We start from the raw sequence: 22,439 nt of genomic DNA, 5'->3' as shown, positions 1-22,439 counted from the left end.
GTTGTGTTTATTGGCGCATAAGCGGCTAAGGCTGTCATGTGCCAACCACAAGGTAAAATGTGCTATGTGATAAGCGAGAAAATTCTTTTTTATCAGTTAGTAAAAAGTAGTTGTACGAAGGCGTACGTTTAGTTTCACTGAAGTGACGCCAATGAAAGAGTTGGCAGTCGAATGCATTCATCAGATAAGTGACGTCAAATTTAGAGAATGTCACTCGACGACAGCATTTACTGGCGTCTGAAGAAGGTATGTACCATCGCTGTAGCTTAATGGATGTATGGCGCTGCGCTGGTGAGGTCGAGGTCGTCGGTTTGGTCCCGGCTGCGGTGGGCGTATTTCTATGGGGGCGAAATGCAAAAACACTCGTGTACTTAGATTTAGGCTGCGCGTTAAAGAAACCGCGGAGGTCAAAACTAATCTGGAGTCGCCCACTGCGGCATGCCCCACAATCAGATCTAGGCTGCTTTTGCACGCGGAATTCCAGGAGTAAATTTAATGCTCGAATAAGTTACGCAAAACTTCAGTTGAATAGGCCTACTTTTAAAATCTGTAACCTGCCTAGCCAGACCTGTTGACCTTATAAATCTTTTCTTGAAGTTCCGCGAATGTAACGCATTGGCAATGTCAGAAAAAGAAATGTGCGTTACCTACATATAACATACCATTGTTGATTGACGTTCTCATTTGTTTTAAAGTTGAATCATTTTTCCACGAAGTAAGCGAGGAAAGAACTGAATTTTTGAAGGGCTGGAGTTTAGAAACTACGCGAAACTACGCTTTTTATGTAGTCGGGACTCACAAACTCAATTTCGTCCGGCGAACATCAGTAAAAAAAAAAAAAACGCTGCATATATTATCACGGTGCCTGGGTAATGCACGTAGGTATAGCGTTTGACCCCTTTTTTTACGACTTTGTGGACCTATTTTATAGGTTTCGCCCTCGCTTTCGAACATAAATCAGGATATTACGCCGGGCGGTGAGTTGGGGCGCGCAGAGGCACGATTTACGCTTTTTTTAAAGTGTTCACCGCGAGAAAACCGAAGCACGTTACGTGCCCAAGAAATGCTTGACCCGGAAGCGCAGAAATGCTTGCTTGAATTGACATGTGCATAGTGGGAAGAAAGAAAAAAAAAAAAAGAACGCGCTCGGCGAATACACATTAGTTTGATTTCCTCGCTTTCGGAAAGAAAGACGAAAGTTTCTGCTTAAACTGCGGCGACGAGTATTCATGCATAAAATGCTGGCAAGGCATCAACAAAGAGAGTATTTCGTAGACACTTTGGAGAGGAAAAAAAAAAACATCAACACACACACACACGCACCCACACACGTACAGACACAACCTCATGAGTTGCGTGTAAATATATGTACGTGTGTGCGTGTATATTTATATGCATTTGCATGTGTGTACATGTAGATGCTGATTCGTTGGATGTGCTTCATATGCTTCTTACTTGGGCTTCACGTCTCACATTGATGACTATAGGCTTCACATGGAAGGTATAATAAAGAGAGGGAACGCCGCAATAAAAATGCTTAAGTAGGCAATACACACTGAATCGGCAATCATTTGTCTTTCTCATCTTTATATTGTTTGTTTCTTTAAGCAATCCGAATGCTGGGCATCGCACGCCTCGTTTCGAGATGATTTCTGCACATCAAATTTGGAAGTGACGTACGTGCTGTCGTTCGAGCAACGAATTCCCCCGTGCCTCTGGGGACCATTTTGCGCCCCCCCCCCCGTTTTTTCCCTTTCTCTTTCTTGTGAGAATTCAACTGGTATTAATGGGGGTGCGTGCGATTCTTTACAAGAGCGCAGAGCCGGACTACTGTTTACATTTCTAAGCCATAAATCAATGGCGGAAACGCACCAGCAAAAAAGAAACAAAGAAAGGAAAGGATGGCAAAGAGCTAGTTGTATTACCGTGCAGTTTTTTACTCCAGTGTTGGAATCTCATCCTCTATTATTTCTTTTTTTTTGCTTTTGGTGTCATTTACAAAATCGCGAAAATAAGTTTTGTATCCACACGAACGGCTGTGAGCAATTTTCCAGCACTCTGGGCACACCAGACGTTTTTACAGGGACGCGCATGTGCCCGGCCGTACCGTATCGCCGTGGAAACGTTTCAACTGCTTCCCACGTTATCAGAGATCAATTTTCTACTACCCCTGCTATAGCGACAGCTGGTTGAGAGCAGCTTGCTTGAGCATTCCGGCGCGAAGCTTGACTGAACAGAACATCTTGAGCTTATATTCTGTGTGACACCCTCTTGCCAAATGAGAAACAAAGAACAAAACGTGTTATGCAATCCTTAGCGTAGATCTACTGTTGATAAGATATTCAATTTGCTTCGCTCAAGCGCGTTTTGGATAAATTGATGTTGCTTTATCGTACCACAAGCGAGCCAGACAAGTTGGTACTAAGAAACGGGGCATTTTGAACAGATGCCGTTCCTTGAAGCAACTCACCTGTCGGGTCGGCACAGTGGCTATGGCATTGCACTGTTGGGCACTAGATTAGCGGTATAATTCTTGACCATGACAACCACGTTTCCATAGGGTTGAAAAGCAGGAACGCCACAGCAAGAAAGGAGCACAGCACACGTTAGATCTATTTATGTCAAATCAGGAATTAGGATTTGATTTATAATATCAAATTCCTATAGAATCTGGGCAAGACTTGACTTCAGCCAACCAATAGAACAGGCAGGCTTCAGGAAGGGATATTCTACGATGGAGCATATTCATGTCATCAATCAGGTAATCGAGAAATCTGCGGAGTACATTCAACCTGTCTATATGGCTTTCATAGATTATGAAAAGGCATTTGATTCAGTAGAGATACCAGCTGTCATTGTCATTGCGTAATAGAGGCATTGCGCAATCAAAGAGTACAGGAGGCATACGTGAATACCTTAGCAAATATCTACAAGGATTCCACAGCTACCTTGGTTCTCCTCAAGAAAAGTAGAAAGTTACCTATCAAGAAAGGGGTCAGGCAAGGAGACACAATCTCTCCAATGCTATTCACTGCATGCTTAGAAGTATTCAAGCTCTTAGACTGGGAAGGTATAGGAGTGAGGATCAACGGCGAATCTGCAACATTCGGTTTGCAATAGGACAATGTCATCTGCAAACCTTCGGCAGATGACAAGGTCTTATTCAGCAACAATGGAGACGAATTACAGCAAATGATTGAGGACCTTAATCGAGAAAGTGTAAGAATTGGGTGGAAGATGAATATGCAGAAGACAAAGATAATGTTCAATAGCCTGGCCAGGGAACAAGAATTCAGGATTGCCAGTCAGCCTCTAGAGTCTGTAAAGGAGTACGTTTATCTAGGCCAATTACTCACAGGGGACCCTGATCATGAGAAAGAAATTCACAGAAGATTAAAATTGGGTTGGAGTGCATACGGCAGGCATTGCCAAATTCTGACTGGGAGCTTACCACTGCGTTGAGAAGAAAAGTATACAATCATTGCATTCTACCGGTGCTAACATATGGGGCAGTAACTTGAAGGTTAACAAAGAAGCTCGAGAACAAGTTAAGGACCAAACAAAGAGCAATGGAAATATTCTAGTTGACATTAGGTGGAAGAAATGGAGCTGGGCAGGCCATGTAATGCGTGGGATGGATAACCGATGGACCATTAGGGTTACAGAATGGATACCAAGAGAAGAGAAGCGCAGTCGCGGTCAGCAGAAAACCAGATGGGGTGATGAAGTTAGGAAATTTGTAGACGCTAGTGGGAATACGCTAGCGCAAGACAGGGGTAATTGGAGATCGCAGGGAGAGGCCTTCGTCCTGCAGTGGACATAAAATATAGGCTGATGATGATGATGATGATCAAATTCCTTGAAACAATATTTGATATTTGAGTCCATTGGGGTAAATTCGCCAGTTCACAACATCAATTAAGACTTAAAAAAAGGGCTTTAACTTCCGAATTCGTACGTCACTTATCAACGAAGTATTCATAGCTTAAGTTACGCGCAAGATAGGCGGAAAGGCTGTACAAAAGCGGTAGGTCTCTATAAATATGCCAAGTCAGGCTGTGCAAGTGACGACGAAAAGTCTTACTGAAATACAGTATCAGCCTCAAAAGTACTGCCATAAAGAGTATGCTAAAGCAGCTAGTGCATAATGCTGAAAAGCACATTCAAATTTTAGCTTCTTTCTTTGTTTGAAATTTAACGCCAACGCGTGAAGTTGTGTGTTAGCCTCACTAGAAAAATCACCAGCCCTTCCCGTGTCGAGAAAATGGGGGTAAGCGAAGCTTGTCGTGTGGGTATCTGACCTTCGTGGTGATTTTCTTTCGCTTTCTTTCTTTCTCTCTCTCTTTCTCTCTCTCTATCTTCCTTTCTCTCTCTTTACTTCTATCGGTCTCTCTCTCTCTTTTTCTCTTTCTTTCTCTTTTTCTTTCTCTGACATTTGTGGTGATTTTCTTTCTTTGTTCATCTCTTTCTTTCTCTCTTTCTCTTGCTTTCTCTCTATATTTCTCTCTTTTTCTTTCTTTCTCTTTGTTCATCTCTTTCTCTCTTTCTTTCTCTCTCTCTTTCTCTCTAGCTATCTATCTCTCTCTCTCTCTCTCTAGCTATTTATCTCTCTCTCTCTCTCTTTATTTCTTTCTTTCTCTATATATTTCTCTCGCTCACTTTCTCTCTTTATTTTTTGTACCTGGTATGTATGTGCCGATGAGCACGTAAACTTTCTGCACTATCGCCCGGATCAGCCCACTTTTTAGCCTGACACCAACACCACCACCGCCGAAACTTGTGAGCCTATAAAGCTTCTCTTAAAATCAGAATCTGGCTCCTTGTTTAACTGAATAAGTTTTTGCCTTCCTCGCGAGAAGCAAAGAAACTGAAAACCCTCCTCTAAACAGCGACATCAGCATTGAAAATGTTTTTGCTTAGGAGATGGGCTTATTTTTATTATTTCCTCTCCTCTAGCTAGAGAGACTAAGAGAGAAAGCAAGGTGAGGGAAGGAATGAAGGTCAACCAGATTAGGTTCTGGCTTGCTATACTATACTGGAAGAAAATGAAACGGGAAATAGAGAGAAGAAAAGGGAGAGGGTGTGCACAGAATGCGCGAGGACGCACAGAGCTGTAAAATGACTTTTAATTATCTTTTGACTTCTAGTCCGTGTGGGGGCGCCTTAGAAACGACGATTTTTATGACCTCCAACAACGGGGTAACTGGCTATTTTCCGAGACAGTGCAAAACAATTGACACGCGGAGACAAGTTCTGCATTTATTCGTAGGTGCGTTCATGTCAGGCTGTCCCTAAAGAAGCCATACTGCCTAAATAATCTGTGCGCTGCTTGTGCTAAATGTAGTTGCGCTAGATATTTAGCATGGAATCCTAGAATGTGGGTGTATGCTTCGTGGTAGTGCAGGCCTTACTCTGCACAAAGAAGGATTAAGTAGGCATTGGACATTTCAAAGTGCAAACAGATAGTGCTTACCGCGCATTACACATCATGATGTGAATGGGATACTTGATTTTGTTAACATATTATAAAGCATTAGAAGACGCGGTTTGTTGCTCTTCTCACTTGCGCTGTTTTCTCTAGAATACGCATAATATTTTCTTAGTGACTGGTCCCTCTTGTCGATCACTTGCCATGGAAAACAACCTGACCCCTTCAGTCATCGCTTTGAATAGTCAAAGAGCGCAAGGTGGCACGTGCTCATATCCACTGAGCGAGAACCTTCAAAACACCAGAATAACAATTAGAATGACTGCTAGTTCTCTGCTGCATCGATGCACTTCCTCGACTGTTCACAGACAAAAGGCACTCAGCTAGGGTAGCTCTCACATTGTTTGCTCTTAACCAACGCATCGCATGCTCGTATAACTTGATTATTAGAAGTGACAGTCCAACTTCGTGTAGAGTCAATAGTGCTTTCACCGAAAGGATAAAGTGTTTGCCGCGAGCACTGAAGTACCTGACACCGTTTCATTTAGGCAAGGCCTGGAGTGACGTTGTGGTCTGTGTGCTGAACTGAAGTGGCAATACTTCATAACCCAGTACTTTCTTTCATATTTCAAACAGATCATATCTGCAAGATAGATTGCATCACTAACATAACAACAAGATAATGATGAGGCTTGTGCTTCAATGTTTGTTTCTTTTAGAAATGAAATTACAACGCCGACACCTTGTGAGCCCGTCACGCTGTGTGCTGCTAACTTCTGCGTTATCTCACATGTATGTTTGAGTCTTATGCAACCCTGTACGTGGCGACGGGCGACATTGGCACTGGCGGCCGCTGCATTTATCAAAGCAATTGTAAGGCATCTTTACCGTGCTCCTAATTCAGTCAACAGTCGTCTGATCTGCTAGAGAATATAAAGAAACAGCAACATATGCAATACTCGCAGAAGCGAAAACATGAAACGCCACGTCTCTATGATCTGCTTTAGTGCCCTTACTTGTCTCCTCGTGAGCGTTTGCAAACAATGCGTTGAGCGGGAAGATGACGGCCAGCTGACATAATTTAAGAAGAAAATGTTAACGCTTCAGGTGCAGATATCCTTCATATTTTGGTGACCTCATAAACTTTGTTGCGTGACTTGGGCCACTGCGAAAGCCGATAACTGACGTTCTAAGCACGTTTAACAAGCACACCTTAGACGGGACATGAAAGCAGACACAAGACAAACGCTAATTACAGCTTGCACTGTCTTTACTTCCATATCCCGTTTAAGGTGTGCATTTCTCACACCGACCAATATGAACCAACTAGCCCAGCAAAATGTTCTATTAAGGTTATATGCATGCTCGGGGTTGCTCTGGCGGATATATGTCAAAAAGTGTGTCAACGCAGGCTTGTCGGCTAGTTCATTCCTATGTTCATTTAACTGGTTGTTGATATTGCCCTCTTTCCTTGACTCTCAAGAGAAGCTTAATGAATTCCACCCCTGGATACACTGCGAAGGCACTAAGCGTGAAATGGTTATAATAACTTTGAAGTTGATGCGCTCATACGAAAACTGACACGAACCACGAACACTGTGGGCCCTGGCTGGCTTCTTTTGCGTCGGCTATGCTGATAATTTTATTGCTGCTGTACCCGGGGCGTAACGAGCAACAAAGGAGCAGTACCAAACCGTGATCTACGAGCCGCGGTATGATAGCATGAAGAGCAAGCAATGCAGTAAGTGCTCGGTAACTCTCAAGCAGGTATGATAGACGCGGTTGTGCTCAGTAACCTGATTCACAAACAATTTTCTTTTGGTGGCAGCAGTGGAACATCACATTGCGATAACTATACACGTACGACAAGGAAATCTACCTTTGAGAGACAGAAAAGCCAGGAGAGGGAAGAAAAAAAAACTCATGTTTCACCGATCAGATACACCGTATAATATCCAACGAGGGCGTAATGGAAGAAGCCGACAAAAAAAAATGAAGACTGTAGTGAGTGGCCCTGCTGCAAGGCAGACCTAGATTTTGCCGTCATTCTTTCAGAAATGCTGCCAAAAGGAGAAAGAATACACGATGAACCGAGCTGCCGCGATAAGGGAGGTGGCGACGGTTCTAAAGGCATGACCGGGTGCTTTTGTTGACTATCACCGAGAAAGAAGAGTAGGTGACTGTCGAGTGTCCACGTACGCTGCGCGTCAGGCATGGCGTGCCGCAGCGCTGGCTGCACCGTCAGCAGTCGGGCCGATTCACCGGTCTTCATGTTTTATGCAGCGGAGACGGCCGAGAAGCAGGTTTCTTTCTTGCAAGGCGCAGCTTGACTGCTCGAGGAGCGCAGTGCCGCCTCCATTTCTTCAACGAGCGACGGTTATACAGAGACCGAGGCAGGGCCGTTTCTTCCAGCGGACACGAGATCCTACTCCAGGCGCAGACAGCGTGGCGAGGAAGGACATCTGACTGCCATTTCCAGGAGTTGCGTTGTTCCCGCGGGATACATTGTTACAACAGTTTTGTTTTCTTCCGGCCACTCCAGGCTTCCTTACGGTTATTCGCTTCCATGTAAGCGCAAGCGAGAAAGCCGACAGTGTTGAAGACCAATGGTTTCGCGTCGTTTTCTTTCCTCCCTCAGGACGTCGTTTCGTCCATGCCGCACGCGTGAGCGAGGGCGCTGAACATGTGTGCCTAGATTACGTGTTGTCGGAACGGAAGAGTCCCGGCGGTATCTTTAGAGAAAACATTTCGCAACTGTCGCAGACTTAGCACTCAGGATGTGCGTGAGCGCTACTTTGCACAGTAAAGGCCATGAGAAATCTGCCGCGCAGAACTTGTTTTTGAGTGGTCATCCCCTGTCCGCCATGTAGTTGCAGCGCTCCAACCACATACATTAAAGAGCAAAAGAAACAACCAGGAAGATGTAAAATACCTGACGCAATCACCCTCATCATACTCATCCTGTTCGTTAACGGTATCTTGATCATGTCCAGATTTTACATTGTTCGCAAGAACGGCTTCCATACGCCACATTTGCCCGTCGCTATACTACAGATGTGAAAAGTTGCTATATATTTACAAGTGGGTAATTGCGTAGGCAGTAAGGAATGTAACTGGTGGCACGGACTCTACTATACTGGGCGCGCCGTTTTATTATTTATTGCTTTCGTTATAGCGACATAAATCAGACGTCTCCCACCGGAAACTTAGTTGCTTAGGTTACTCTTGCAAAAGACCCTAATTTCTACAATGTCAAGTGCTTTTTCAGTTGGCACCAACCATCCAGTGTTCTGGCCTTGCTTTTTATGCCTTTGTATTTTATCATAAACAGAGCTCTCCAATGTAAAACGAGTTTCAGTGCCTCTTGTATTGGTGTGCTATTACCGCTGTCTCATCTAGTAGTTGCAAGAGGCGATACTCCAAGAAAGGAAAGATTTCATGGCCGTCTTGATGAGAAGCCCCGCTTGCAATCCAACTGTCATATCAAGAAATTTTTGTTCATTCCAGACTCCCCTAAAGTTTATGTCAAGCACTAAACTCGTCTAAAGGAAATCCAGCGTAACCGGGACAGCAATAAAAGATGGGGTCGATTGTACTTCCTGATGCAGACATCGATGACGACAAAACCCGCTATTTATCAACCGCCCGCATAACTAGACACACTGTCTGGAAATTGCACCTTGTCACCGGCAATTTCCGAGTCCTCGCTCACTTTGTGCTGTACTGACGAGCGTCGTTTGGCGGCACAAGACGCGCCTTCGTCGCAGACTATTTGACATTAATAGGCAGTTTTCATGCATCCATAACCTAGTGATTACAGCCCTTTCGGTCACAGCGTCTATCATATGGAAATGTATCTGCCCTGTTCTGAACTTCGTTGTTTTTTTTTTTTCATTTATTAACCAAAAACACCGAGTGAGAAGCCACCAACCCGTGAACGGTTCTATGGGGGGAAGTGTGAAGCGCTTCAGCTTAAATAATCAGCGAACGCAGCGAATCATCGTCACCGAGTTCTCTTCCGAGTGAAGCGCTCCTTTATTATTCGATAATAACCATTATTTCATAACGACCGAGATCACGCTTTTGGCTACTGCTGCGTGCAGCCAGTGCATAATCGGCACCTCCAATAATGGTTTTATCCTGGAAATCGTTTTGTCTTGCAACGTGCGGTGTGCGCGCTGGCAATCTAATGTTATGAGTTAAGCGCCAAACGCCATGTTCCTAAAGCGTATGCCTGAGCCAGTTAGCATATGTTTCCGGATTCATAAGTAACGGGTTGGACCCTCGTTGTAGCGACGACGCAACCAACTCTTTCAGTTGCCATTGGCTTATGTCTATTCATTTTGAAAAAAAAAAAACGTAACGCAGTTAATAACTGAAGCTTATAAATCAAGGAGAAGAAAAGAATTGAAAGGCTCAATTTCTTGTTAGTTACTGCCGTAGAAGGAAGCAGTACATGCAGCCAGACAAAGTATCGGGAAAAAAATAACTGCTATTTTGAATCTAAATGCAGCAATATTAAGCAAATGGTAAATGAAACGGCTCGTAAAGATAATGCGCCGCCATTGAGAGTTGAAAGCCACATCTTTTGCACTGCGCGTGCTAACGGCGCCATATGTCAGCGGTGAATCGAGTAACTGTAACATTCAGTAAAATAACTGTATCGCCAAGGTCGTTCATAAAATCAAATATTTATTTTGTTGTTACTTCTACCATGTATAAGTGTTTGTACACTGCAGTATAGTTTTCATAAGGCGATCACCAAATCAGGCCTGAGTGCAGTAAACATGATATACGTCATTACATTACGTGGTCATGCGGCAGCAACCAGCACACGAAGGTTTCCAGCGTCAGGCGTTGCTTTTCATAGCCATCATGTCAATGACACCAACTTGAACTATGAACCCATAAGTGTTTCGTACAACGGCCGACGTTTGTTTATGGTATTCGTGGGAACAACTGTCTATGTTTTAAAAATGTTTGAAAAAGCGGGACAGTACCGTAAACTCCATATCATTAAATAAAAATACACTATATCAATGAAGCATCTACTGTTTGCTAGCACGTAATCACAGTACATAGGTTTGACAGGGTGCTCGTGTTTCCAAACTGAAAGTATACATCGACTATGGGTCTCTCGCGCTACCGAAAATCACGTGTAGAGTTAGTAACAGAAATAATATGCAAATAACGCAGTATACTACTCTCTTCCTAGCTTCTTTTTCCTAGGAGCGTATACGTTTCGATTCCAGGAGTGAAAAACATATATGTATTTTTTCGTTGTCATTATCATATATTTCAACATAAGCCTTTTATGACAAACATCTTTTAAATATATTAGCACATAGGCTAGAGCAGAGTAAATACGCTTCGACGCATTCGCATCGAGCGTCTTTTTTTTTTTTTTTTTTTTTGCCGAGTGATTGTGTGTCGCTTTTCTTCTATCTGTGCGATACAGAGAGAATGCAGGCGCCATAAGTGTTTTTGGGACGGGAAGAAAAGTTGTTGAACTTCGACATCTGCTCAAAAGAGGGGAATAAACTTTTATACACACGAGTGACTGAAACGATCATATGCTCCCCTTCGACACTCTTTCAAATGCTATGTGAAGAATTTGCGTTGCGCAGTGCCCCTCCAAGCAGATAAGTGCTTCCAGATGCTGCAAAAGGCTGGCAACACGTATTTTCTGAAGCACAGCTTTTCTTTTCAAATGAGTGCGACGAACTTTCTTCAAACGGAGCGAAAGTGATTAAACTGAATCATAGACGGCGCAGCAGCGGCCCAAGGGACCGGCACGCTATGCAGGCATTTCAAACGGTGCGAGTTTGAGATAATGCCTGCTTACCCAGAATTGAGAGCCGTAATGCACGTGGAAAGGAGCTTAATGCTATCTTTGTAAGCACAGGTATTCTTCGTTAGTCCTTAGCTCCTCTTTCCTGTGTTTCCTTTCTATTTTCTTGAACATTAACGATGAGTGTGATCGCTTTTATGTTTCTCGTCAGCCCTTTCTTTACGCTTTCCAGTCTCAATCTCGCTGTTCGGTTTAATTCTAAGTGGTCTTCTGATAATCTCGCAATGCAGGAGCACATTGAAGAAAGCTTATTTTTTCTGAAAAGAAAAGTTTATTTTTAATATATAAAAAAGAAGCCGGCCGTTGACACTGTGGAAAGAAATGAATATGACGTATCTTTCGCGCTACTTTCTTGGATTACAGAGATGGTTGATTTCATAAGATTCTTGGTCTCGTGTGCAGAACTTTGTATGTGTTCATGCACTCTGATTGTATTCAAGGTTTTTGAGCGAGTTCTTTGATATCATTTTGTTTGTCATCAGACGAAGAGAAGCCACCTGAGGGAGCCAATCATTCCTTTAAAATCATATCAATAAAAAACAATTTTCCTAGCTCAAAGCACCGTATCATACCTTTTGCCACCATTTCCAATTTTACTGTATTATTCATGTATACTTTCTTTCTATTCGACAATATACGCACCCACACAGTTACTGCAATGTCATGATGTCGAGTTTTGATGCATTGCAGAATTTTTATTTCATAAATGTGGGCATGCTCTTGTAATATGTCAGTCTCGCCCACTTCCCGAAAGTATAATCAGTTTTTGTAGTTTTGTAGAAAATAGATGTTGTTTTCCTTAAACATATTTAGTTGCTTAGTTCAAGTTTATTTGTAATTTAAGGGTAGAAATTTAGACCGTTGGAAACTAGTATTTATAGCCGCCATGACCTCTAGCGGCCATGTTGCATTTCATCGGAAGTTGTAGCGGAACGCTGTGGGTTAAAAGAAAAGCAAAACAGGACAACACTGCACATATTTTTGCGGAGAACTGGTTCAAAGTCATGAAACATGGAGAGTTCCGCTAATATTTACAGAAACAAGAGTAACTATGTGAGAGGGAACTTCAAATCATTCCAGGGTCCTTCAAATTGTTGGGGCAGCGGAGCACTAATTCATTCCAGCAGCTCACGTATACTTCTATCCTCGAATAGGAGTTCGTTTCTATGTACTCTTAATAATGCTAACGTGAAGTCTAGCACACTAAGTTGCAGAGGCAAGAAACTGAAAACAAAGAAAACAAGTCCCTATTCTGACGTTTGCATGGCCTCAGGCGGGCACACAAACACAATTCTGCGCTCATGAAACAACGAAGAAAACATACTCGCTTTCATTATAGCACATTCACCCAACGAGGATTCTGGCTCAAGGGATGAAAGAAGAGAGGGTGAATGTTGTTGTAATGCTTTCCTTTATTTGACTATGCTGTCATGCGTGGTTGAAGGGGAGCGCAGTCAGAAACAGTTGAAGTCTCCCTGTCGTAGAAGTGGGTGAGGCAACCGCAACACAGTAATGCATAGTTTAGCCACAGTTGAGGTTGACGCTTATTGATGACTAAGAACATACTATGGGTATTTTCCTTGAGGTGAGATATGTAGTACTGGGCGAAAAGCAAGTGACAACGCCATGACTGCAATGTAGCATTCAATTGCCCTTATTGCATGGTACGCAAAAGAAAAGTTCTTATTTGACATTTATAAACCAAAGATTCGCCTGCTTGGTCACGCGGGAAAGCAACAATGCTGTCGTGGCGTTATTGTGTTTTTCTTTTAATACGTCTATCGCTGCCAGGTTAATCTCGCAAGTAGTTGCTGGTTAAATAAGGATACTTTTGACGGCATCTCTTTATTCAATAGTTTAGCATCCAACAGACATTTTCTTTGCTTCAATTAAGAATAATTATCATCAAGGGAACCGTCACGTTTGGCGCCACAGACATGGTTCTGCATATGCGAACACGTTGACACAGCATAACCACATCTGTCAAAATGTCCGTTTCTTAGACTTCCTTTGTTAGCCGCGCAGAATCATCAACGTATACAGACATACGTGTGTTATGACCACGAAAATGACTCCACAAAGGCGCATCATGTTGGTTTGTTTAGACTAACCTATGTCCATAGCGTACTTCCAAAATGTTGAAAACTTACGCAACAACTACTCGAGACATTCGAAATCATTAGAGCCAAACATTGAAGTTGACAAATCCTTTTCGGCAAATGAGGCTGCCAATGTGCGATTTAAAGACAAGCTCCATATGGCGCAGCAAATCTATTGCTTAAAAAAAGAAAGGTCATTAGGCTTCTGCATAACATTAATAGAAACTTAATGAAAAGAAATACAGCACCACAAGAGTACGCGGCTTGCTTTTTTGCATTATTTTCTCTTCGATCGCATTGTACTGCCTCTGATGCACTTCAGCTTCAATTAGTCGTGGCGTAAGTGCCCGGAGGCCCTCAGGAAGGACAGTGAATGACCAGCGGCCATTCCAGAAACGGAAGAGGAGAAAGACCGTTCCACATTGGCGCCTTTTTCTTTTTCGTAGGCGCTTCCACCACATGGGGGTATTTAATGGAAACCGAACGACCAAATGATGACCCCGAACAGTAAACACGCAGGCCAAAAGAAAACTTGCACTAGCCACATGGCTCAGATGCTGAGGAAAAAAAATGATCCAGAGCACAGAATAAGGCAGTACGTTGTAAGAAAAGTATAAAGCAGTGTGGTAAAGTGCCGTGAAAGGCTGACAGCTTGTAGATTGGCTGTCTCCGGTGATGCAGGGCCGCCATTGGTGCGCTGTGAGTGATCGCGGACTGGAAGCGCTGGCCAGTTGCGCGAAGGGAGGGGGGGGGGGCGGAGGGGGCTGCCATCACCGCATTTCCGGCGCAAACTCATTGTTCGAGAAGAGCATCTGAGTCTGATCGTTTATTTGCTTATTTACGTCGCGCACACTTGGAACCACACGAGATAAAGTTTTGGATTCGAGTGACCCGATGTAAATTGCATAGCGATGATTGATTCATTCGGCAGGTTTAACGCCCCAAAGCAATATTGCGGATATGGGAGACGCTGCAGAGTTGAGGGCTGAGGGTTAATTTTGGCCCCCGGGGATTTTTTAACGTGCACCTATATACATCCGTGTGCACGAAAGCTATTAGCGTTTTGCCTCCATCTCAATGCGGCCGTCACGGCCGAGAGTCGAGTCCACGACCACGTACCCAGCAGCAGAGCGTTACGCGATGAAAAATAAACTTATAAATGAAGAAAAGAAGCAATATTACGAAGTAATGAAGGCACGGGGCGTGGTAAACGACCCTTAAATATTGAGGACACTTGGACGGGAAAAATACATTGAAACCCCTTCTTTAACTGAATAAAAAAAAGAATGTGGAGAATGGACAGTTATTTTCCTCACATGCACAGGCATCATAAACCACTCATAAACACTCACAGCCCCCCCCCCCCCCCTTTAATTAATCTCCACGCACCGACTCGCACTGACACGGATGCACGCAGACGCGATAACCTTTAACCGGTGATGTATACATAGTCCCATTGATGTTGCATTGCGACATTTCTGGGACACTGAATACATAGGTGGAAAGACGATTTAGTAAGCGTAAGTAAAATTTGTGCCTTTAAAACAAGAACTTTATGTTCTAGTGCAGAAGATGTCATTCACAAAACAACATAATATTGCATTGCAAACTTGTACTTCACACCACGTGAAAATCACAGCGCGATGACGAGGGGCTGCCCATTACACCAGCAACATTCGAGGTGAAATGCTAGATTTTACGCCGAACGTGTTAAGCAGTATTGTGGAACAACTAAAATACGTTCGTGTTTGCAGGAGCTAGGATTTTCCCCCAAAAAAACGTTATGTCGTGGATGAGTTCTGTGATTTACTCGTGAATTAGTGGGTGCACAGCGGAAGGAAGCGAAACAATAACGACAGGATAATTATGCGCCTGCTGTTGCTCGTCGATGAGGATGAGGAAGTGAACTGGTCGGAAGTTTGCGAACGGGACGGTTTACAATTAGGAACGCCTTCTTTGAACGACAATGTTTTGGATGATGCCAAACAAAGAAACAAACAAAAGAAACTTCGATTGCCGGGTTTGACGTTGGAATGCAGGTCGAGCGGTGCTCGGAAAGCAGCGGCATGCTTTGTTCATGAGCTCACGCAGCGAATCAGCTGTGCGGAAGCGTAATATCTATCCGGAAGTAAAGTGCGAGAGTAATACTGAAGGAGGATTTCCAGCTTTACTTATGGTAGAAACGAATTGGTCTTCCGGTAGAAAGCGTGCTTGTTAAAACGCTTGCAAAACAGCACTGCATTCTTGCGATACCAACGTATGGCGGAACCGGCACACGTTATCAAACAGACCGAGTGGACCCTTTACGCGGGAGGATAGTCAACACGCCGCTTAGAAGTTGATTGCGAAGGTGCGCTTAAAAAAGGGAGGGGGGCGGGGAGGGGGCAGGGGTGTAGATAAATGAGCTCAGTTCAATACTGCGATTGTGTAATGGACGGTGGCAGTACGACGACAAGCAGATTGTTTCAGTGCGTTAGCATTAGGATTGTCGAAGTGGCGAAAAATATTTCAGTGGCGATTTAGCGGTAAATGCGAGAGCAGTGCAATAACGTTACGTCTCACCTCTTGGTGGTCTTGCATACGTAATGTAAACCACATTCACCACATTGCAATGTGTTGTTCAGTAGCTCACTCGACACACGTCCTGCCTCTTCGGTGAGCAAAGTGTTACTGCCCGTGGTGCGGAGAAGACCACCGTCTATAACAATATATATATATATATATATATATATATATATATATATATATATAGACATGCTTTGACCCGAAGCATTTAGCTGGTTGCCGTGTAATACGAAAGCAGAAGTATCGCCGCGTTTAACTGTAACACAGGCAGCCCCCCCCCCCCCCCCCCCCGCCCCCTTTACCTTGACCTACATGCAACTCTCTAGGCAAGCTGAAATTTTACGTGCATTTGAAAAGGAAAACATGAAGCTAGGTCACACGAGAAAACATTATTTTGGCTAGGGTCATTTGTGTATTTATTTATTCTATTTGTTATTTCGGCTAATAGTCTTTTGTGTTGTTTCCTCCTGCTGAACTCGAGCCCAAAAAAGAACTGCGTGATGCTTGGGCACGAAGGCTCATCCCAATGACAAAGAGCATTGTGAATGAAAATCTTTACGAATTTGGCGCAAGATTTGTATTCAAAATATTGTCTGTCGGAGTGGGTTTTCAAGTTGAATAAGTTTACTGTTCTTGTTTTGTGGTTCTGTCCCATCTTTTTCCCCAGCTAAAAAAAATCCTGCTTTGTTGCTGCACATCAGCACAGAGCCCTAAATGTGTACCGACGTTCTTGCCATTTTATAGCATATTCTCATCGTGCCGCTGTAGTATCGTCGGCAACTTTAAGTATGTGTAGAAAGAAGAATAGCCTTCTGGGTCTTGCGAGAATTCAGTCACTTCGCACTTTGCCTCCTCTTCTCACTTTTCGAATAAAAAGAAGTTAAATACTTCTTTTTTTTTTTATTCTGAAGCGCAGAGAATTACTCGAGTAACTTTTCATTCATTTGGATTTTGTAAATAACTCATTTATAGTACTATTTGCCGTACACTCCTTTTTAACTACGTCGACAAGTACACTTAAATTAAGTAACTGTAAGGCTGCGTTACTATGATCCCAACTGCGTCCTCCTTGCTTTATATTTTTTGTCTCTTTCCAGGTTCTCATGCCTGTTGACCTCCTGGAAGGCAGTGGCGGCAAGCGCGTCTCTTGAACCATGACTTCCAGCGTGGGCCTTTTAATGGACACACCCAGCAGCACGGTCGTGTCGCGATTCCTCTACGGCAGCGTCATGTTTGACGTCGATGAAAACACGACGTCCTCGCGACTCGCCCCCTTCATGGGCGACGCCAACGACTCGAACATCACGGGGACTCCCGGCCACCCGGTTATTGGCGGTGATGGTAGCGGCGTCGCAGGAGGCGAAGACGCCGTCTTATCGATCGCAGTGCCGCTTCCGGAAGCCGTGGCCACCGTCCTGGTACTCTCGACCATCGTGGCCGGAACGGTGTTCGGCAACGTACTCGTCGTGCTCGCAATATTTACCTACAGGCCTCTTCGCAGCGTTCAGAATATGTTTATTGTGTCTCTCGCCGTCGCCGACATTGCAGTGGCCCTCCTGGTGATGCCCTTCAACGTGGCCTACTCCATCATGGGTCGGTGGGTGTTCGGCTTGCACATGTGCGAGCTGTGGCTCACGTGCGACGTTCTGTGCTGCACGGCCTCCATCTTAAACCTGTGCGCCATAGCGCTGGACCGATACTGGGCCATCCACGACCCCATCAACTACGCGCAGAAGCGCACGCTCCGGCGGGTGCTTCTTTCCATCGTGCTGGTGTGGGCCATCAGCGCGCTCATCTCGGTTCCACCCCTGATTGGCTGGAACGACTGGCCCGAACAGTTTGACGAGACGTCGCCCTGCCAGCTGACTGAGGAGCGCGGTTACGTGCTCTACTCGGCCACTGGCTCCTTCTTCGCGCCCCTGCTCATCATGACCATCGTGTACTTCAAGATCTACCTTGCCACCAGGCGACGGCTCCGTAAGCGCGCTAAAGCAGTGGCGGCCACACTACAGGTAAGTCTCACGGCCTGTCACGTGCTGGCACGCTTTTGATTCCATGAACAATTTACTTTGAATTCGGGAACACGTGTCACGGTTATTGTAGAAAATGTACCTTCTGCCGGAATTATGTAACGACTTGATTTCAATCTCCGTTCCTCTTCGTGCTTCGTCGGTTGTCCGAGAGGCACTTCGCCCATTTTATGATTCGGGATTGCACGGTCGTGAATGACAAGAAATGAATTTAATCGGGCAATACGAATATTTACATTATACCGGCCTTGTTTTCGTTCCGTCATCTGCTAGTGCTTTCTCGCACGCTTAATCATTTTTATCTGCGAGCGCTTAAACGTTTTCTTGAGCTGATTCTCAATTGACAAGTAAGTTGAAGTCTCCACTATGTTTTCTATTCTATAGAGACCACGAAGAAGTGTAGTTAAGTAGTATCGTAACTCGATCACTAAATAAGGACAGGTGTTGTAGAGAGATAGGAAGTTTGTTTTTTGTTTTTCCCTTTCATTTTTGCTTGCTGCGTGTACGTACAAATAAACATTATTTCATGTTTTGCCGTTTCATACGCTCGCATTACGAACATCTTAGCGAAAGTCTTCTCGCTTTCCAAATGATTGGTTTTTACTTCTGTATTACTGTCATAAAAAATAGGAAATTTATACTGTTCATGTTAAAGAAGCACTTTTTTGCCATATATAATGCTTGATGTCACATGTCTACAGGTGACTGCTTGTACTCGTGTTCGTAGAAGAAGGCACAGTTAATATTGTTCCTGACAACTCAGGTGGCACGCCTCTTCTTATACACTACATCACGTGCAATCAACCAAAAATGCACCAAATACTGCGTATTTAAGCGAGAATACTGGTACTGCTGAATGCTGATCAACGTCATCGACTATGTTACCGAACATCACAGCGTCAAATAAAACGCCACGTTTTAAATTTGATCTACTACGAAACTCTGACGCAGGTGAAGCCTTCAGCACTGCACGCCCTGCCACCTGCCGCGCACGAAAACTCGTCGGCGGATTCGCCGCAGACCGAGCAAAGCCCAATCGATCCGGACATGGACAGCGTGACCGCGATTCGCACGGACGACATTCCGGAGCCCCGCGGAAAGACCCAGCAAAATGGCGGCAATGGCGCTGCTAGCCTGGGCCCGTGCAGGGCCACTCCCAACGTGAAGCAGTACATGGAAGAGCGTCAGCGCATCTCGCTCTCCAAGGAGCGGCGTGCGGCCCGTGTGCTGGGCATCGTCATGGGAGTGTTTGTGCTGTGCTGGCTTCCTTTCTTCCTCATGTACGTCATCTTGCCCTTCTGTCCGCAGTGCAGCATCGCACCAAAGACTGTCAATTTCATCACCTGGCTGGGTTATGTGAACTCTGCGCTGAACCCCGTGATCTACACCGTGTTCAACAATGACTTTCGGAAAGCCTTTCTGAAGATCATCTGTCGTCGGCGGAGCTGAGCTCATGATAGGTTGACAGTGCGATTCGGAGGCTCTCGTTCGATACACGTACGCGCAACGTGAACTTGAGGACAAAGGGTTAGGCCATGGCGCGATAGAGTCCTTCTGTGGAACACTTTCGTGCTTTGTGTGATGACCCACTTGGTGCTGCCCGCTTTTTGAACAGGTTTGCCGGAGGAAGAAACAAATGCTTTGAAATGGCGCGTTTTCTTTGTGACAACGTTGAACAGCGTCGGGGTGTCTTCCAAGTTGTAACGTCTGACGTCCGCGGAAAGGGCAGTTTGACATATACCGGTCAAACAGCACATTGACTCTTGAAGGCTGCTTTCTTCGGTTCAGCCCTTCAGTAGGCGAAGCTCTCTGTCTCATGCCGAATGGAAAATTTTAAAAGAGCTGAATGTAATTAGGAACGAAGCACTTTCGTGAATATGGCTCGTAGTGATGTATATAAATTAAAGTTTGTCAAACGTAGGTTCCGCGAGTACACATTCGGTAATTTGAGTGACCGCTCCAGACACGCACATCTCTACACCTCTTAGCGAGAATTGTTGTCTCTGGAGAATAAATTCTTGCCGTTTCATGAAGCTAAAGAGTTTTCAAGAACGTGTGGGACATTGACCGAGTCTATATATTGCGGGTTAACTGAACTCCTCTCCATGGAAATGTTTTCGAGATTACAAAATGTCTCTCGCATATCGTGTCATTTCATGAAGAGCGGCTAAATTAACAGTACACCCTTTCAGAAAATGTGGTGCCTTCAACACCCAGCAGAAGCCATTTCAACCATAAGAGTTGAGCTGTTAAATAACTGTGGTGCTCATTATGCTTGATGTTTTATGCATGCCTGCCTGTTTATTTATTGTATTGCGAAGCATGTCTGTAGAAACTCTGACAGTACTCCTGATGACATTGTACAGTAGCTCACCAATACTCGTTGAAAGCGTCAAAGCGACCTGGGTCGTTGTATGCGAAATGCCATTTCCAGGCAGCTGTGTGCCCACGTAACATGGCAGCAGTGAAAGGTATAGTTGTGATATATATAAATACACATACATCGGGCTCTGTAATTATCTGTCTAGAATTTCTGGAGCGAATGAGCATTTCGAAGCGATTGATATTGCCATTTATTACTAGTAAGCAAAAACGACCTTGTAGGCATTTGTTAAGTAAGCAGTACTTAAACATTATTGTTCCTCAGCACGGATACTTGTTTGTAACTTTGTTTCCCTTCAAATTTCGCCAACGCCGGCACGTTTGTGACACATTCGACGATTAACTGTCACGGCATAAAACGCCGTGCCATCCTGCGCGGCGCTTTTACCCGGTTCTCCCGCACAAGTCTCAAACACGCATGTATGATACAGATGTGGAAGTTTTTCAATGGGTTTTTATATTTATTTCTTCTAACTAATCTTAGACAAAAGAAATAAAATATCCAGAAGCACGGACGGCTCCCTATGAAATTTTCGAATGCTTCGTGTTGTAAACATGCTGCCCGACGTTGAAAAAGTGTACATGTGAACTTTTAAATCCCAAGGCTCTGGTGGAAAACAATTATTTTCAAGCAGCATGCCTAGGTATCGAGGTGCTTGAGCTTTGTACCGTTCAGCATTCCTATATATTTGCTGCGATTGGGAACTTAGTTAACTTAGCACTGCTTAAATGAACCATCTAGTTAGAAGCTATCATTTCTCAAACAGCTGTTGCAGTCTCTGCATTTGTGACCATTCGTGTGTGTTCTGTTAGCGGGGCAGCCGATTCTGTTCTAAAGGAATTAATCATACAAGTACAGCGGTGGTATCACGTAAGCTCCCTTCTTCTTTTATTGTGTTCCTTTCTAACCACCCGCCGCAATGAGCGGTGATTTACCGGCCAATTAATTACGAATAAAAAGGAGAATAGAAATTCCAACGAATCATGGCATAATAAGAGCCCCTGATCAACCTCTTTCGTAGCTGCCGAGCGAACGATCGCATTAGCTGTCGTTAAGCGTTAAATATTTCCCACATAACACCAAATGTCGAGGCTTCCGCCCGAGTCTTCATCTGTGATTTCAGTTCTGCGAGAGTAAACATTTAAGCATGAGAGTGAGTGTATTTATGTGCGCGTGTGTGTTCGTACTCGTTGGATGTAAAATTGTCGAAGAACAGTGGTTCCCTTGTTTACCTCTTCTACGTGAGACAGAATGAATTGTTCAAATCTTGACAGCCGGTCTATTAACACTGTGGGTCGCATCCACAGTCATCGGTTTGAAATTTGCGGATTCAGTAAGCATAAAGAGCTTTTCGAAAGTTCAATTTGTTAACACCCTTTATAGTACTAAATGCTCAGCCGTGTGAAAAAAAAAACGAAGATAATTGTTTTAATTTTTGCTCGAGCATTTAATCTCTGCAACGTATCGAAAAGATACGCCAACGCTCCTCTTGCAATGGACACTCAATAAAGCATTGTAGTCAATTTTTTGCCACATTTTCGTGCTTAAGACATTAGGCACACGGGGATGTAAATTATAATTGAGCAGTCGCAAAGTTAAATCGACAGGATACTTTGCATATATGGGAATCCTTAAAAAAGCTAGGTATATCAAGGTCACAAACCACGATATGTAGGAATGTAGCAATGCTGCGAACGTAGTAAAAATTCGAGGCATTTTACTCAATTTTTTTTTGTGCGACGCATGAGGGAATAGGAGAAATAGGAAGGGGTGGGGGGGGGGGGGGGGAGGCGAGAACGCAAGGCCGACTACAATGCCTTATTAATGAAAATCAGCATGAAGGTTTTCAACATTACAGTGAATGGTTAAACATTTAGTCATGAGTGTGAGACATCTACATTCTATTACTAAAGCAAAGAAAATATTGCGGTGCTTGTTGAACAAATCTTGAAGCACACCATTACACACACACAAATGTCACAGAAGGGGTGACAGAACAGCACTTCTCTCTGCCTTTGTGTAACCAGCTGTCTTTGTACCAGGTGCTCTTCAAGATCTATTCAACATGAACTTTAACCAACTA

The 22,439-nt window shown here is 44.1% G+C and overlaps 1 protein-coding gene across 1 annotated transcript in view; it reads left to right on the top strand.

Annotated features, from left to right (window-relative positions):
* Positions 1 to 22,081, top strand: part of LOC119450089 (probable G-protein coupled receptor No18) — a 113,418-nt gene extending 91,337 nt beyond the window's left edge. The window contains exons 3-4 of the mRNA XM_037713449.2: positions 17,041 to 17,955; positions 18,925 to 22,081. Coding sequence (XP_037569377.1) covers positions 17,098 to 17,955; positions 18,925 to 19,422 — 1,356 coding nt within the window. The 5' untranslated portion in view covers positions 17,041 to 17,097 and the 3' untranslated portion in view covers positions 19,423 to 22,081. The remainder of the gene's footprint in view (positions 1 to 17,040; positions 17,956 to 18,924) is intronic.
* Positions 22,082 to 22,439: the final 358 nt, after the last annotated feature.

The sequence above is a fragment of the Dermacentor silvarum genome, chromosome 4, assembly GCF_013339745.2.
Source record: "Dermacentor silvarum isolate Dsil-2018 chromosome 4, BIME_Dsil_1.4, whole genome shotgun sequence".
NCBI classification, from domain to species: Eukaryota; Metazoa; Arthropoda; class Arachnida; order Ixodida; family Ixodidae; genus Dermacentor; species Dermacentor silvarum.
This window is presented reverse-complemented; position numbering and strand designations above follow the sequence as displayed.